General features: G+C 51.6%; 1 protein-coding gene across 1 annotated transcript in view; it reads right to left on the reverse strand.

The window, feature by feature from the left end:
- The window catches only part of CHST8 (carbohydrate sulfotransferase 8), an 80,283-nt gene extending 66,427 nt beyond the window's left edge, over positions 1-13,856 (reverse strand). Inside the window, exon 1 of the mRNA XM_004371605.1 lies at positions 13,727-13,856. Coding sequence (XP_004371662.1) covers positions 13,727-13,856 — 130 coding nt within the window. The remainder of the gene's footprint in view (positions 1-13,726) is intronic.
- Positions 13,857-15,042: the final 1,186 nt, after the last annotated feature.

A 15,042-nucleotide genomic window follows, 5' to 3' on the forward strand; every position in this document is an offset into this window, starting at 1 on the left:
GGGCTTCCTGGGGACGGGGCGCCTGAGAACGGCCCAGGCTAGCACACAGTGGGAGACCCAGTTTTCCAGAGGGCTGTAATTTCAGAAGGTGTCTTTGTCGTGGTTTTATTAACCAAAACAGCTCAGGGAGTCTTTGAGGCGGGTTCAGGGAGGCAGGCTGCAGCCGAAATCTGCAAGAAATGATGTCTTTTGAGGAAACGGTAGAATAACATCAGAAAATAAAAGAAATACAGACCATGACACTAACTAGTAGCAACAGGTAAGGGGGGCAGAGTGGGCTGAGCAGGGAATTGGAATCTGAAGGCGCAGGTTCGAAGCCTGGCTCAGTCACTCTCCCTGCAGAACCATGGGCAACTGACTTAGCCCCTGGGCGTCTGTAAATAGAGGTAATAATGCCTGCCTCTTAGGGTGGAGGAAGATGAAACGAAAGCACTTAGGATAGTGCCTGGCACCCAGTGAACAATAACTGTTACTATGTTTCACGCACACTGAAGCTTAATTACATTGTCTCATTTTAAAAATTATCACCATACACGTACGTGCGGAGCTCTGTGGTGTTCAAAGTCATTTATGTTTGTTACTTCATTAGACCCACACAACTATTTTGTTTGTACTTTTAGCATTTTAGTTGAGTTCGCTGAAAAACATAAGTCTTGCTCTTATTGGATATGACTGTCCCAATTTTCCATTCTGCTCTCCTTTTTAATTCCCCACCCCTAGGAACCTTTAACTTAACAATTCTGGGACCATTTTCTATTAATATTAATTTTCAGATTACAGCGATATGATGCCTGTTTCCTAATTGAATTAGGTGATTCCTGTTATTAGTTTCTACGTGCTCATTATTTTTCATTTAGCATACTTCAGTGCACCAAAGGAAAGAGAGGCTCTGGCTAGAGACCTCCAGGGCATCTTCTGAAGGAAGAAGTGAAATATTTCCTCCACATGCACAGGGGCGGAGGAACCCAGGAAGTCAAAGCCACACCGGATGGCAGATGCAGATGCCAGAGCCGTGGGTGGGGCTGCACCAGGAATGGTGTCGGGGTAGATAAACTCCTTCTGCAGAGATAAGTCTCACAATGGCACCCCTAAGATCAGGGTCTCCCAGGGAGTGCCACAGTGAGGGTCCTTCAAGATCCACCCCTCCCCACAGCAGATCCAGTGGAGGCTCCAAAGCCAGCCCACCAAATCCTGGGGCTCAGGATACCCAGACTTGAGGGGTGCATCCTCTGACCCTCACTTCTGGCACTTGTTGGCCTGTTGACATGTGGGGGCTCCATGCTCTGCCCCTTCATCAGTACTGCCACTTTGCACAGCTACAGGGAGCACCATTCACACCCTAGTCTAAGTGAATGCTAGCCCGGAATTAGCACAGAACAGTGTGACTGGTGCCCCTCCTCCCCCAGCGTTTGTGAAGTGCAGCAGGCCCTGCTTTGATGCTCCTACCACAACATGGTGGGGCCCAGCCATCTGTACCCCTGGGCTCTGGCCACCTGCCTGGTCCTCCAGTCTCCAATCCTCCATTGTCCACACTGACCCCACCCGGCTTCCTTCCTTCTGCCTATACAGCAATGGTATAGCTCCCTCGCTCGCTGCCCACCCCATGGTACCAGAAAGAACTCCCACAAAGACTCTGGAGTTTACAAGGAAAGGGGGGCAGGAAGCTAAAGGTCATGCTTGGAAGGAGTGATTTTCCAAGCGTGCCCACCCACAGTCCTGACTTTGAGAGCCTGGGGCATTATCTGATGAGTCTGAAAATCTGGTGGGTGGTTTTTCCCTGGGTAAAATTCTCTTTGCTGTGGATCCAAGAAGGCAAGCCATGGAAGGGTCAGGCAGCCTTCGTGACCCTTCGGCAGTGTTTGGTAAGACAGTCTGAAGATGCTGCAGGTACATTGTTTAGAAACACTGGATTGTGAGAGTCCTAGCCCTGCTGATTTTGCAATGATATATTGCCAGCTACTTAACAGGATGGATCACTGCAATTACATGTCACTTCTGATATTCACAGTCACAACAAGGATGTGTCAGCCTCGCAAGGTTTGTAGGAAATATGTACGATGTTCCGCAATGCTGCTAGAAATGGTTTCAGGAAATAGACTCATGGGGATTCCAGTAAAACCCACCTGCCTGGGGAAAGCAAACAGCTCCACGCAAACCAGAGGGGCTGCTCCCCAGCCTGGGAAGGAGCGTGGACTTCAACACCTTGGCTCAGGAAGGGCCAGGTCCAGCAGGTGGGCCCTCCCCCGAGGCCAGCCTGGCCCAGCTGCCCAGAGGGTGGTGGAGGGGTGGCCACGCACTTCCACCTACTCATCACCCTCACGCTCCTGAGCTGTGAGCCTCTCAGGAGCTTCTCTGTGGCCCTAGCCCTCCCAGGGCTCTTGCCTGGTGGTGTGATCACAGAGCTCTGGGGGGACACACCTAGACAGTCACTAGGGGACCAAGACAAACCTCTGGCATGGCAGTGAGCCTGTGGGCACCAGCACAAGCTGGTGAATGTCCCGGGTGACTCTGGAATGGAGGGTGAGGGCCACACTTTCTCTGGTTGACACCACCCTGCCTGACCCAGACCCATCAGATGCAGGTCGGTCTGAATTTCGGCTGTGTCGACTTCCAGCTGTAAGATCTTGGGCAAGGCACTCAGCAGTGTACACTCTGGAGAGATTTCAGGCTCCTATGGAGCCCTCTTCACTGCTGATGCTGCAGGTCAGCCCTGAAGCTCACCTCCTGATCACCTCTTGCGTGCTAGAGAAGGTAAAAAAGCAGCCCACAGCTCCCCTCCTCCAGGAAACCCTCCTGACTCCTCTAGCTCTGCTGGGAGCCCCTTTCTCAACACTGCAGCAGCTATCAAGCCAGAGTTCACAGCCTGCCTTGCTCTGTCTCCTGCGAGAGTTCTGTCTCCCTCCTTGAGAGCCCCTCCAAGGTAGGGCCAACTCTCCCTTCCACTGCCCCCAGATTGGAGTCCTGGAGGGAAAGGGCTGGGTAAGCTCCTTTTCTGACCCTACAGATGGTGAGCTCCTGAGAGCTGAGCCCAAGTCTCTTCCTTGCGCTCTCGCTCTTCCTCTGCACCCCTCCCCCTCCCAGCACAGCTCAGCGGGCTGAGCTCACAGGGGTCTGCACAGATGGGAGAGATCTTGCCCTGGGTCTGTGGTAGGCTTACAGCATGTGCTCTTGAACAGGACACAGGGAGCAGGAAGGTGGATTCACAAAGGTGACGTCCAGCCCAACAGGGAGTGCAGGGTGCCACACAAGGAAGCTTCCTGGCCTGGAAGCATGGAGCAGACACAAGTCTACAGACGCCAGCCCCTCACAGGGATGGCTCTCCTGGCCAGGATGGCCCCAGACAGTAGCCCTTTCCTCCCTGTGTGTCCCAGGGGGTCAGCTCAGTGTGCTGCCCAAGGTCCAGTCCTGGTGTACGAGAGTGAAGGAGTGGATGCGCTTGTGAGCAGAGAAGGTGGGGCTTCCTGCTTCTCTCACCCGGTCCCGGGCTGTGTGGTTGGTGGAAGAGCTACAGGGCCACTCCACACATCCTGACAAGCATCTCAGGTGCCAAAAGCCCAAAGTGGAATGCGTATCTCCTGCCCGCTCCCCAAGACCACTCCCCCTCTGGCGTGTTTGCCTGGTGAATGGTGCCCCTGGCCCCCATCTGCCAGAGCCAGAAACTCCAGAGTTATCCTGTACGGAGACCACTGCCCTCCTCACCCCTCCTACCCTCTCGTCCACCCACGGGGTTAGCAACTCTTCACCCGACTCCTGACTCCTTGGCTGTCCCTGAATCCCCCGCCCCCAATCTGCCCCAGTCCTTGCCGTCTCTTCCTGGGTCACTCAACACCCTCCCAGCTGGTCTCCTTGAGCCTGTCATGTCTCTTCCCCTGCTCCCTGCCCACAGCCCCAGACATGCAACCACTAGAGCAAGTCTTCTCAGGAGCCACAGCTCCTCTCTGCCTGGGCCAGAGGCTCCCGTGCAATGCTCCAAGGGCTTGCTGAGCTGTGGTCTCAGGTCCTACCCAGCCCCTTAACACTTAGAGTTCTCCACGTACCACTCTCTCAGGCCTCCAAATCTTTATCCATGCTGTTCTCTCTGCCCACACTCTGCTGTGGGCCCAGACCAGGGAGTGCATGGTGTCACAGCTGCCAGGAAGGTAGTACCTTGTAGTCGTCAACAGCCAGCCTGCCAAGGGCAAATCCCAGCTCTGAAGCTGAGAAGCTGTGTGGCCTTGGGCACACCTCTTAACCTCTCTGTACCTCAGTATTCTCATCTGTGAAATGGTGCAATGGTACTTAACGCGTGGGTTTTTTTTTCTTAATAATAATAATATTTTAATAAGTGTCACAAAGTAGCACAAGTTTGTTGTTACAGACCATTGCATGTACCTAGAATTTTTTTTTTTCCATTTCTAAAATTTTTTTACATACACATTTAAGTGACATTGACTACGCTCTTCTAATTGTGCTGTTATTCTCACTTAAAATGAAGGCTTACAGGACAAAATAGTCTCCCATTTAACAGTTACTACAAATGTTGCCCTATGACAATGGTTAACAATCTCACAACACATCAACAATATCCTTACTCTACTTTGTGTTCCCTATCATCAGCTTCCTACTCCCCTTCTGCCTTCTGGGCCTTGTCACTGGACTCCTGTACCTCGTTACTCTCATGGTTTTACTGGGCTGTCCGCTCCCAGGCTGAACAGTGCACCTCGAAGGTAACTTCACCACTGAGCTAAAAGGGTGTCTGGGGGCCATACTCTCGGGGTTTCTCCAGTCTCCTTTAGGCCAGTAAATCTGGTCTTTTTTTGTGAGTTAGAATTATGCTCTACAACCTTCTCCAGCTCTGTCCAGAACCCTCTGTTGTGATCCTGGTCAGAGCCGTCAGCGGTGGTAGACGCGTGGGGTTTTTAACGTATAAATGAGCATTACGCACGTGCAAGCTGCCCGTGATGGTGCCTGGCATGGGGGGAAGGGCTCTGAAAGCACTAACGATGATTACTGTGTGAATCCTCCCCAGTGAGTGCCTGGCACCTCAGCTTTAAAGTGGGGGTGATCATCCAAACAAACAAACGGAAAACCCAAACTTGTTGCTGTCAGGTCGATTCTGACTCACAGTGACCCTATAGGACAGAGTAGAGCTGCCCCATAGGGTTGCCAAGGAGTGTCTGGCGGAGTTGAATTGCCGACCTTTTGGTTAGCAGCTGAGCCCTTGAATTATATGCATTAAAATACGTAAAGTGCTTAGCACAGGACGTGGCCCATGAAATGCTCAGCAAATGTTTGCTATTATTGTTATTATGGAGCTCTGGTGGCGCAATGGTTAAGCGCTCAGCTGCTAACCGAAAGGTTGGCAGATGGAACCCACCACCAGTGGCTCTGCAGGAGAAAGACCTGGCAATCTGCTCCCATAAAGATTACAGCCTAGGGAACCCTAAGGGGCAGTTCTACTCTGTCCCATGGGGTCACTATGAGTCGGAATCAACTTGACAGCACATAACAACATTATTGTTATTACCCCTGAATGCCCCCGTGCCCTGCAAGGAAGGCCCCCGGGCAGGCTAGAGACCAAAAATCCATCAGGGGCTGTCCACCAGTCCTTTTGCCTGCACTGTGAAGTCCCTGAGAGAGAACTCTGCTGTCAACTGTGGCTGCCTTCCCCCTTGTCACCCCAGCCCTGGTTCCCCACACCACCATCCACAGCCCCATAACTCCAGGCGAGAGCAAAGACCTACTTCGGCTGGCACATGAGTGGCCCCACTTAAGAAAACTCTCTCTGCAAAAGCCAAAGCTAAAAACCAAAAAAACATATTTTTTATATACTAATGAATAAAGCAGTCAATCCACCATTCACTTCAGCTTCGTGGGTTACTAACCACAACTCAACTCACCCCACTGAAACCAAATCCATTCCACTTACAAAATGAAGAAGGAATAATAAAATTAGAACACCACCCGCGTGTCATCCCTAACGAGTGTATGGATCTAGGCACGATCATTGGTGGCTAATGACATCACCAAAGAGAGCCAAGTGGATGAGAGCCTCCTGATGAAGAACATAGCACCCCGCGGGGGAGTTGTTGCAAAAAAAAAAAAAAAAAAAAAAATATATATATACACACACACATATATCTCAACCTTTTTATCTGATCAAACTGCTACATTTAATTAATTTTCAGGGAATACAGAGAACAGAGGACAAATTAAACTATACCAAAGGGGCACAATAAGCAAAATCCCAACAGTGGAAACCTCTACAGGACTAATAACCTGGTTTCTTTAAATAAATCGCTGTTAGCTGTCATTGAGTCAGCCTCCAACTCGTGGGGACACCGTGAGTTGTGATTCCATCCTGTTCTGATCCACCAGGTTTTCAATGGCTGATTTTTCAGAAGTACGTCATCAGGCCTTTCTTCCTAGTTTGTCTTAGCCTGGAAGCTTTGCTGCAACCTGTTCAGCATCATAGCAACAGGCAAGCCTCCACAGACAGACAAGTGGTAGCCGCACATCAGGTGCTTTGGTTGGGAATTGAACCCAGGTCTCCTGCATGTAAGGCAAGAATTCTTCAAATAAATGGCAAGCGAAAAATAGAGATGGAGAGGAAGCCTATTATGGGTTGATTTGGGTTCCCCCAAAAGATATGTTGAATATGAATATGTTGAATATAAGATATGTTAGCCCCTAGTACCTGGGAATGTGGCGTTATTTAGAAATGGCATCTTTATAGGTGTAATTGGTTAACATAAGGTCATACTAGAGTAGGGTGGGGCCTAATCCAATATGCCTGTTGTCCTTATAAAAACAGACACGGAGGGATGCACAGGGAAGATGGCCACATGAAGATGAAGGTAGAAACTGGAGCTATGTTGCCACAAGCCAAGGAATGCGTAGGACCACCAGAAGCTAGAAACAACAAGAAGGGATGCCTCTTACCGAGCCTTCAGGGAGAGCATGGCCCTGTTGACACCTTGATTTTGGACTTCTAGCCTCCAGAACTGTGAGAGAATTTGTCAAGTCATCCAGTTTGTGGTATTTTGGTATGGCAGCCCTCAGAAACTAGGACAGAACCTATAAATTAAAAGACTTACCAACCAAGTGCAATGTGTGGACCTTATCTGGATACTGGATGAAACAAACTGGGGGAAGAAAGCAGTTACAATATTGCAGCGTGAGGGATCGCTTTTGTGTGGCGTTTCTCGCCATGGTCTTGTAACTCCCACCCAAGTGATTGGGCGAGACTGTGCAAACAGGGTAATTGTGGCCCGTCAAGGGGACTGGTCAGTTTTGCCATCCCACAAGGCTTAAAATTCCAGAGCAGAGAGAGGATCCCACCACCACCAAGGAAGAACAGCCAGGAGGGGAGCACATCCTTTGGACCCAGAATCCCTGGCTGGGAGGCTCCTGGACCCAGAAAATGAGAGAGAGAGACACAGAGAGAGAGAGAGACACACAGAGAGAGAGAGAGACACAGAGAGAGAGAGAGAGAGTCACAGAGAGAGAGACACACACAGAGAGAGAGAGCTGTGGCACTGAAGACAGTGAGAAGCAGTGGCAGAGAAATGGCGGCAGGAGAGAGGAGCAAAGGATTGCAAAGTGGGCTTCCCAGCTCACAGAGCGAGAAAGTTGAGTGCCTTTGGGCAGCAGGCTTGCTGGCAGAATAGGCTGCCTCTGGGCACTTACCAGCAGAGCTAAAAGCTTTGTAACACTTGCCCGAGCAGGGCAGAGGCCGAGGGCCAGAGACGTGTGCCTGTGGGCACAGCTAGAACGAGGCTGTCTCAATGGAAGAGCCGTATCCTGAGTGTTGCTGAACCTGAACTATAACCTCTTACTTCCCTAATAAACTCCGCAATTGTATTGTCTGTGAGTTCTGTGTGGCCATTGCAACGAAATTATTGAACCCAGCAAAGAAGTAGAGTGCCATGGGAGGGACAGCTGGTGTCAGAATTGGTAAGGATGGCCGAGAGAGGGGGCATGTCTAACCTCTGCCTCATAGGAACCAGCCTTGGGCTGCTCATCTTGTTTCTCCTTCCCCTTAAGAAGTTAGAGGAGGTCAGACACCACCGCCCTGCTGTTTCTACAAATATTTATGAGACAATTAAAAATTTGACCACTGGTTGGGCATTTAATAATATTAAGGAATTAGCTGTCTTTTAGGTTTGATATTGGTATAGCAGTCATGCTAAAAAAAAAAAGTTATCTTTTAAGCAGAGAAATATATTGAAATGTTTATGGATGAACTGATATGGTATCTGGTATATGCTCCAAAATAATACAGAAGGAGGGAAGTAAGTGGTTGAGGCCAGCCTAACCACATTGGGAGTGCTGGGTGACAGGTACATGGGGTTCACTGTACCCTTCTAGTCTACTTCGGTATGTCCCAAACTCTCCATACTAAAAATTTCATAAAGAAAGTCAGCTCATAAAAGTTCAGTTTGCCCAACCACAGGAAGCCTGCCTTCTGCAACCCTCAGAGCCAGCACATTGGGGTTTGTTATTCCCACCTCGAGCCTGGTCTCCAAATCTTCCACCTGGGGAAGGGACGAGTCTCCTGGACCAAGGAATCAGCTTCCTGAGGGCAGAAGCCCTCACCTTGGGCAATACCGGAGGCTAAAAAAATAACTGTAACTGGATAAGAGAATTCTCTGGTGGGTAAGAAAGTCTAATTTTAGAATGCAGCTAGGTGGTGGTGGTTAGCTGCCATCAAGGCAGACTCCAACTCAGGGCAACCCCATGCACAACGGGATTGGACCACTGTGATCCAGAGGGTCTTTTTACTGTTGTTGCTTTGTTTGGTGAAAATATACATAACAAAACATATGCCACCTCACCAGTTTCTACATGTACAATTCAGTGACACGGATTATATTTTTTAAGCTGTACAACCATTCTGACTATCCTTTTCCAAATTATTCTGCCACCATTCACAGAAAACTCAATGCCCCCTAAGCAAAAAGCTCCCCTTTCCCCTCCCTCACACCCCAGGTAATCACTAATAATCTTTGATTTCTAGATATTTGCTTATTTCATAGAAGTGAGATCATAACAATATTTGTCGTTTTGTGATGGACTTATTTCACGCAGCCTGATGTCTTCAAGGTTCATCCATGTAGTAGCACGCCTCAGGTCTTCATTTCTCTTTATGGCTGAGAAATATTCCATTATGTGTATACACTACGCTTTGTTTATCCATTCATCTATTGATGGACACTTGGGGATCTGTAGGGTTTTCGCTGGCTGATTTTTTGGAAGTAGATGGCTAGGTCTTTCTTTTTAATCTGTCTTAGTTCAGAAGCTCTGCTGAAACCTGTTTAGCAACATAGCAACACAAAAGCCTCCACTGACAGATGGTTGGTGGCTGCGTGTGAGGCGCATTGGCTGGGAATCGAACCTGGGTCTCCAGCATGGAAGGCAAGAATCCTACAACTGAACCACCACTACCCCTGCAGGTAAGTTAACGGGTAGCTATTCAGGTTTCAAAAAGTTTAATTTAATATTGCAAAACTTTTTAAAAACATGGCTTGATTTACAAAACCTGGCAATCTCCTAAGATTCCTTCTTATGCATGAAGCCAGGTGAGGTTTGCTGACTGGTCCATGAGACGTCCAGGGGCTGCTGCTTCCTGTTGACACCTGGTGGTGCATGGGAGAAATAGGAAAGACGTCCCGATCCCAAGGGATCACAAGCATCTAAGAACTCCCACCTGCCTTCTCAAGCCCATCCCTACTCTCCTGCCTGCGTCAGTGCCTCCAACAGCAGAGCCCAGGGAACTTGGTTCGCAGGAAATTTTCCACTAGAGTGAAAGCCAGAGCGACCCGTGTGGAATTTCCTCTGCAGACGGGGGCCCCCGAGAGGCCTCTCCCGACCTAGATGGCAGGGCAGCCCTGTGTCGGCACCTCCCTCGGCAGAAATCCACTGGGAGAAGGCTGGACACATATACTTTGTAAGCACTGGTTTCCAACAGATAAACGTAATCAAAGTTTATATGTTCAGAGAAGCCAACAGGATGGGATTGTTTCACTTGAAAGATCAGAAGAAAATTGTAACCAATGTTGTGGAAAATTACTTTGATATTGCTTTCTTGGTCCCGAATCACAATTAGGCTGCTGTGAGAAGTACAGGGGAAGGATAAATGAATAGTAACAAATCAACACAAACAGCCTGTGTCAGGAGTACTTTGCTCAGGAAAAGTAACGTAAGCATTACTTAAAGTTTTATGACTGTGGTTTGATGTGATGAAGGTCTGCCCATCACCTGGCACCAGCCAAGGGCAGTCCAGCACCACTCACAGTCAAAGGGCATGGCTCAGGACCCAAGCGTGTTCCTTACCTGGTTCTGCAAGGCTGGTGCCACCCTGCTGCTGCGGCTGCTCACCCCAGCTTTAGGCTATCCTAGATGCCTGCCCTACCAGAGGCTCCAGACTTCTCCAAGCAGTGCACTCCAGCAGGAATCCCGGTAACAGGGAGGGGGTGGTGCACAGGAGCGTGCACTCAGAGATGCTAGCTGATGTGAGGGATGGGAGCCCACTGCCCGCAGAAGGAGAGGCCAGCACTCTGCTTTGCCAGCTGGCTGCAGTGCAGTAGGACAGTCTCCTACCCAGGAACATCCCGCCTGCACCTGATGTGCACTGCAGCTGGGCGTGTGGTCCCCGTTCCTGGGGACACCACAGACTCGCTCATCCTTCTCTCCCAGGCTTGTTCCACAGCAGGCACTGACAGTGACATCAATGCATGTGGCCGCTCTGCCCATGTCCCCACCACCACGCATGCACACTCACACTCAGGCACGCACCAAGGGCATACAGACACGTGTCTCAGCAGTGTCTGAGCGCCACTTCTGGAGTTTGCTTAAGCACAGCTAACACCCACCCACGGGGACCGGCTCTCCTCCTCCCTGATGGTGCTGCCCTGTGGGGCTCGGGGGTCAGCAGGGCTGGTTCTGCTGACTCAGGGTGTCACTGGTTACTCCGGGGCACTTGCAGGAGGCTGCAGAGTCCCCGCACAGAAGCAAGCTCAGTCACGTGTGCTGGCTTCTTTGGAAGCCTGGGGAGCAGCCAGACCCACTTTTGACAGCTACAACTGTGAGGGTTCAGCCCAGACAGGAGTCAGCAGTGATGACTCGCCTGCCGTCCCCTGGGGGCCACCCGCCCGCCTCAGCTGCCTCTGACCCACTGTCTGTGATGAAAGCATCCACTCATCAGCCTCCCCAACAAACGGCCTCTGGTGGCAGCTGCCAGGCCCAGGGGCGGGGGAAGGGGAGGTGCAGGGCCCCAGTTCTGGCCTCCTGGTGTTCCTCCTGCCTTCCCTCCCATGCATCTGGGCCCCTGGTCTGCACTAGGGCCACCCAGAGCGGGCAAATACACCTGTTTGCAGCAGCAAAGCAATCGGGAGCAGAGACAGAGGAGCAGCACTGCTGGGTGGGTGGGTAAAAGCTGAGGGCACAGCTGGAGGGAGCCTGCAGGCCAGGGTACCTGTCACAAACTGAGCTGTGTCTCCAAATATATATGTTGAAGTTCTAACACCTGGTACTTGTGCACGTGACTTGTGAACATGATCTCTGGAGATGTTATCAGTTAATACAAGGTCATAACAAGTCCTAAGCCAATCTGAGCGGTGCCTTTATAAAAAAGGGACAGAGGGAGAGAAGACAGTCACGTGACTATGGAGTTACGTTGCAGCTGTAAGCCAAGGCCACCGGGCTACCGGGAGCTGGGAGAAAGGACCTTCCGCTAGAGCCTCCCAAGAGAACATGGGCCTGCTAACACCCTGAATTTGGACTCTTAGCCTCCAAAACTGTGAGACGATACATTTCTGTTCTTCTAAGTCACCCAGTTTGAGGAACTTTGTTACAACTGATGTTGTTGGCTGGCGTCGAGTTGATCCTGACTAGTGGCGACTCAGTGTGTGCAGAGTAGAACGCCTCCCTAGGGTTTTCAAGGCTGTGACCTCTCAGAAGCAGATCACCAGGCCTGTCTTCTGAGGAGGTGCTGCGTGGGTTCGAACCATCAACCTTTCAGCAAGTGGTCGAGTGCTTAACCATTTGTGCCACCCAGAGACCTTTTGTTCCAGCAGCCCTGGGAACTAGGACAGCGCTCTTTCCTCCCTGCCCGAGGACGGGGTCACGTGCCTGTGTGGTGCCCACCTGCCTGTGCTGTGGGAGGCAGGCAGGGACGGCTCAGGAATCCCTCGGCCTGCACCTCTGGTCTCCACTGCCCTTTTCCAGCTGCCCCTGGCTCACAGCACTGAGCACGAGTGTGTGTGTGTGTGTGTGTGTGTGTGTATGTGAGTGTGTGTGTCCCTTGGGAGAAGGGAGTCTCCGGGGGTGCACGGGCATATCCGTGTTCTGGAGGACGTGGGCTGTAAGCAAGTATCTTCAAGGACCCTCCCAACAAGGTCCACAGGGCCACTGCTGAGAGATGTTGCTGCTCTGGCCTGAGAATGACGCTTTCCTCACACTCCAAAGCAGGTGATCCTTGGCCTCGGCCCCACGCCTGCTGACCTCCAGCCCTACCATGCTCAAAGGAGGCTGCGTGCCAGCGGTGTCAGCAGGTTCCTTCGGGCAGGGAGCTTGCCTGAGCCCCCTCCCCACATTTCATCTGCCCCGAGGCAATGAACCACCCATTCTGCCCTCACTTCTCTACACTCCCAGCAAACCACCTGCCCCCAGATGACTGCAGCTTCTGCCATGGCACAGGAGGTAAGCCAGTGGGGGGCCAGTGGGGGACCAGCAGGAGCAGCTCTCGGTCTCACAGAGCCAGGAGGACCCCAACCCCTCTGCCCAGGCTGGAAGTGCTGGACTCAAGGGATCCTCAGGGCTATGCAGGAAAATTAAGTCACACTTGGTGTGATGGATTGAAATGTGTCCTCCCAAAATGTGTGTCAAATTTGTTAGCCCATGATTCCCAGTATGGTGTGATTGTCTACCATTCTGTCATCTGATCAGATTTTGCTATGTGTTGTAAATCCTACCTCTATGTCAATGAGGCCAGATTACAGGCAGTTATGCTAATGAAGCAGGACTCAATCTACAACATTAGGTTGTGTCCTAAGTCAATCTCTTTTGAGATACAAAGGAGAGAAGCAAGCAGAGAGACAGGGGGACCTCATACCACCAAGAAAGTAGTGCCAGGAGCAGAGCACGACCTTTGGACCCAAGGTTCCTGTGCTGAGAAGCTCCTAGAGCAGGGAAGATTGATGGCAAGGACCTTCCTCCAGAGCCAAGAGAGAGAAAAAGTCTTCCCCTGGAGCTGGCGCCCTGAATTTGGACTTCTAGCTTCCTAGACTGTGAGAGAACAAATTTCTCTTTGTTAAAGCCATCCACTTGTGGTAATTCTGTTATAGCAGCCCCAGATGACTAAGGCACTTCGGAATCATGGGCTCAAGGAGGTGTCCCAGACAATGTAGAACAGGTCTCAAGAGGTGGCAGAATCCTCCTTAAATCTGAGTTTCACCAAAGGGGAGCAACCGCTGAACAGACGGTCAGGCTCCCCATCAAACAGCACTCCCCAGAGAGGCTGCCCCATTGCTATGTGCCAGTTGGAGGTCAAAGGCCAGAGCCCAGAGGCTGGTGGTCTGACCTTAGACAAGCATTGCCACTCTGAGGCTGAAGCCCACCAGTCAGAAGCCAAGACCCCTCCTCTGGCTGCTGGGGATCTTGGCACACACTTGACCTTGTGTCCTCCAGCTGGAGGGCCTGTGCTCAGCACGCCAGTCTGCACCCTCACGGGGAAGGTGAGGCTCACCTGGCACCTGCTGGGGGGCGAGCTCCGTGGGGTCCTGCAGGCTGATGAAGAGAAGGAGGCCTGCGGCTCCAAACAGGAGGATGGAGGAGAACATGCAGGCCAGGTGCATGGTTCCGGGTCGCAGGGGCATCCGGGGCTCGCTCTGGGGTCACCTCTGGGGTGTGGGAGGCACGCTCGTCCCTCATCGTCCACACCGGGCATCCATCAGGCCACGTCTACAGGGAAGAAGAGGAGAAAGAGCGTCCACCACCGAGTTACAGGGCACCCCCAGCGTGGGCTTAGCCCGTCACTGCATGTGACCCAGGCGTGGCATGGATCCCCCCAGAGGCTTCTCAAGTGTGTCCCTTCCAGCTTTTCAAGCCCAAAAGGAGGTGGAAGGAAGTCTTGTCACCACCTGTGCCAGGAAACCAGCTTCCTGCCAGGGCCTCCTGTATCTGCACTCCTAGAAAACCACAGAGCAGGACACTCTCCAGAACCTGCCTGGGGAAGCCCCGCATGGGGCCCTGCGGGCCACAGCAGGTGACCAGTGGCCACCTTCGCACTTGTCCAGGCTGAGCTTCCATACAAGCATGAGTGCTCCCCTTACAGGGTCTAGGACACAGGCAGGAATCCAACCCTTGTCCTTCACAATGGCCTTGTGGATACAGAGGCCCTTGGATCTACCTCCACTGTTACTCTTTCCTGGGAATGCTGTGGACCAGGGTCTCCGTGGAGCAAGAGGCCTTCAGAACAAGCCTCCCAGCCCCAGAGGACACTCAGGAACAGACTGACTGCCCCCAGCCCCAGTCACTCTCTCCACACCAGCCTGAGCTGTCGTTTTTGAAGCCCCACTGGATAGCTATCCCAGAAGAGCTGAAACTTGGCCAGACCACCACTGGCCTGCTCCTCATGAGGCAGCCGGACATGCCTCTGACCCAAGCTCAGAGGCTGGCCATGACGTTCAGCCTTAGTGATGGGCCCTGATGCTGTGGCCACTGGAGACCCAGGGAGGCTGCTCTCCTGGGTTCCTCCTGAAGGGCTGAGAAAGAAATTCCAAATACCAACCAACCTGCCCAAAGAACAAACCTGTTGCCATCACATTGATTCTGACTCATGATGACCCCATGTGTGTCAGAGTAGATCTGTGCTCCACAGAGTTTTCAAGGCTGTGAACTTTCAGAAGCAGATCACAAGGCCTGTCTTCCAAGGTGCCTCTAGGTGGATTTGAACCACCAACCTTTTGGTTAACAGCCTAGCGTTTAACCATTAGCCTCACCTAAATACCAACCAAAACCAAAAAGAAGAAAAAAGCCTGTTACCACCGAGTTGATTCCGAC

This window comes from Trichechus manatus, unplaced genomic scaffold (genome assembly GCF_000243295.1).
Source record: "Trichechus manatus latirostris isolate Lorelei unplaced genomic scaffold, TriManLat1.0 scaffold00014, whole genome shotgun sequence".
In the NCBI taxonomy this organism is placed as follows: domain Eukaryota; kingdom Metazoa; phylum Chordata; class Mammalia; order Sirenia; family Trichechidae; genus Trichechus; species Trichechus manatus.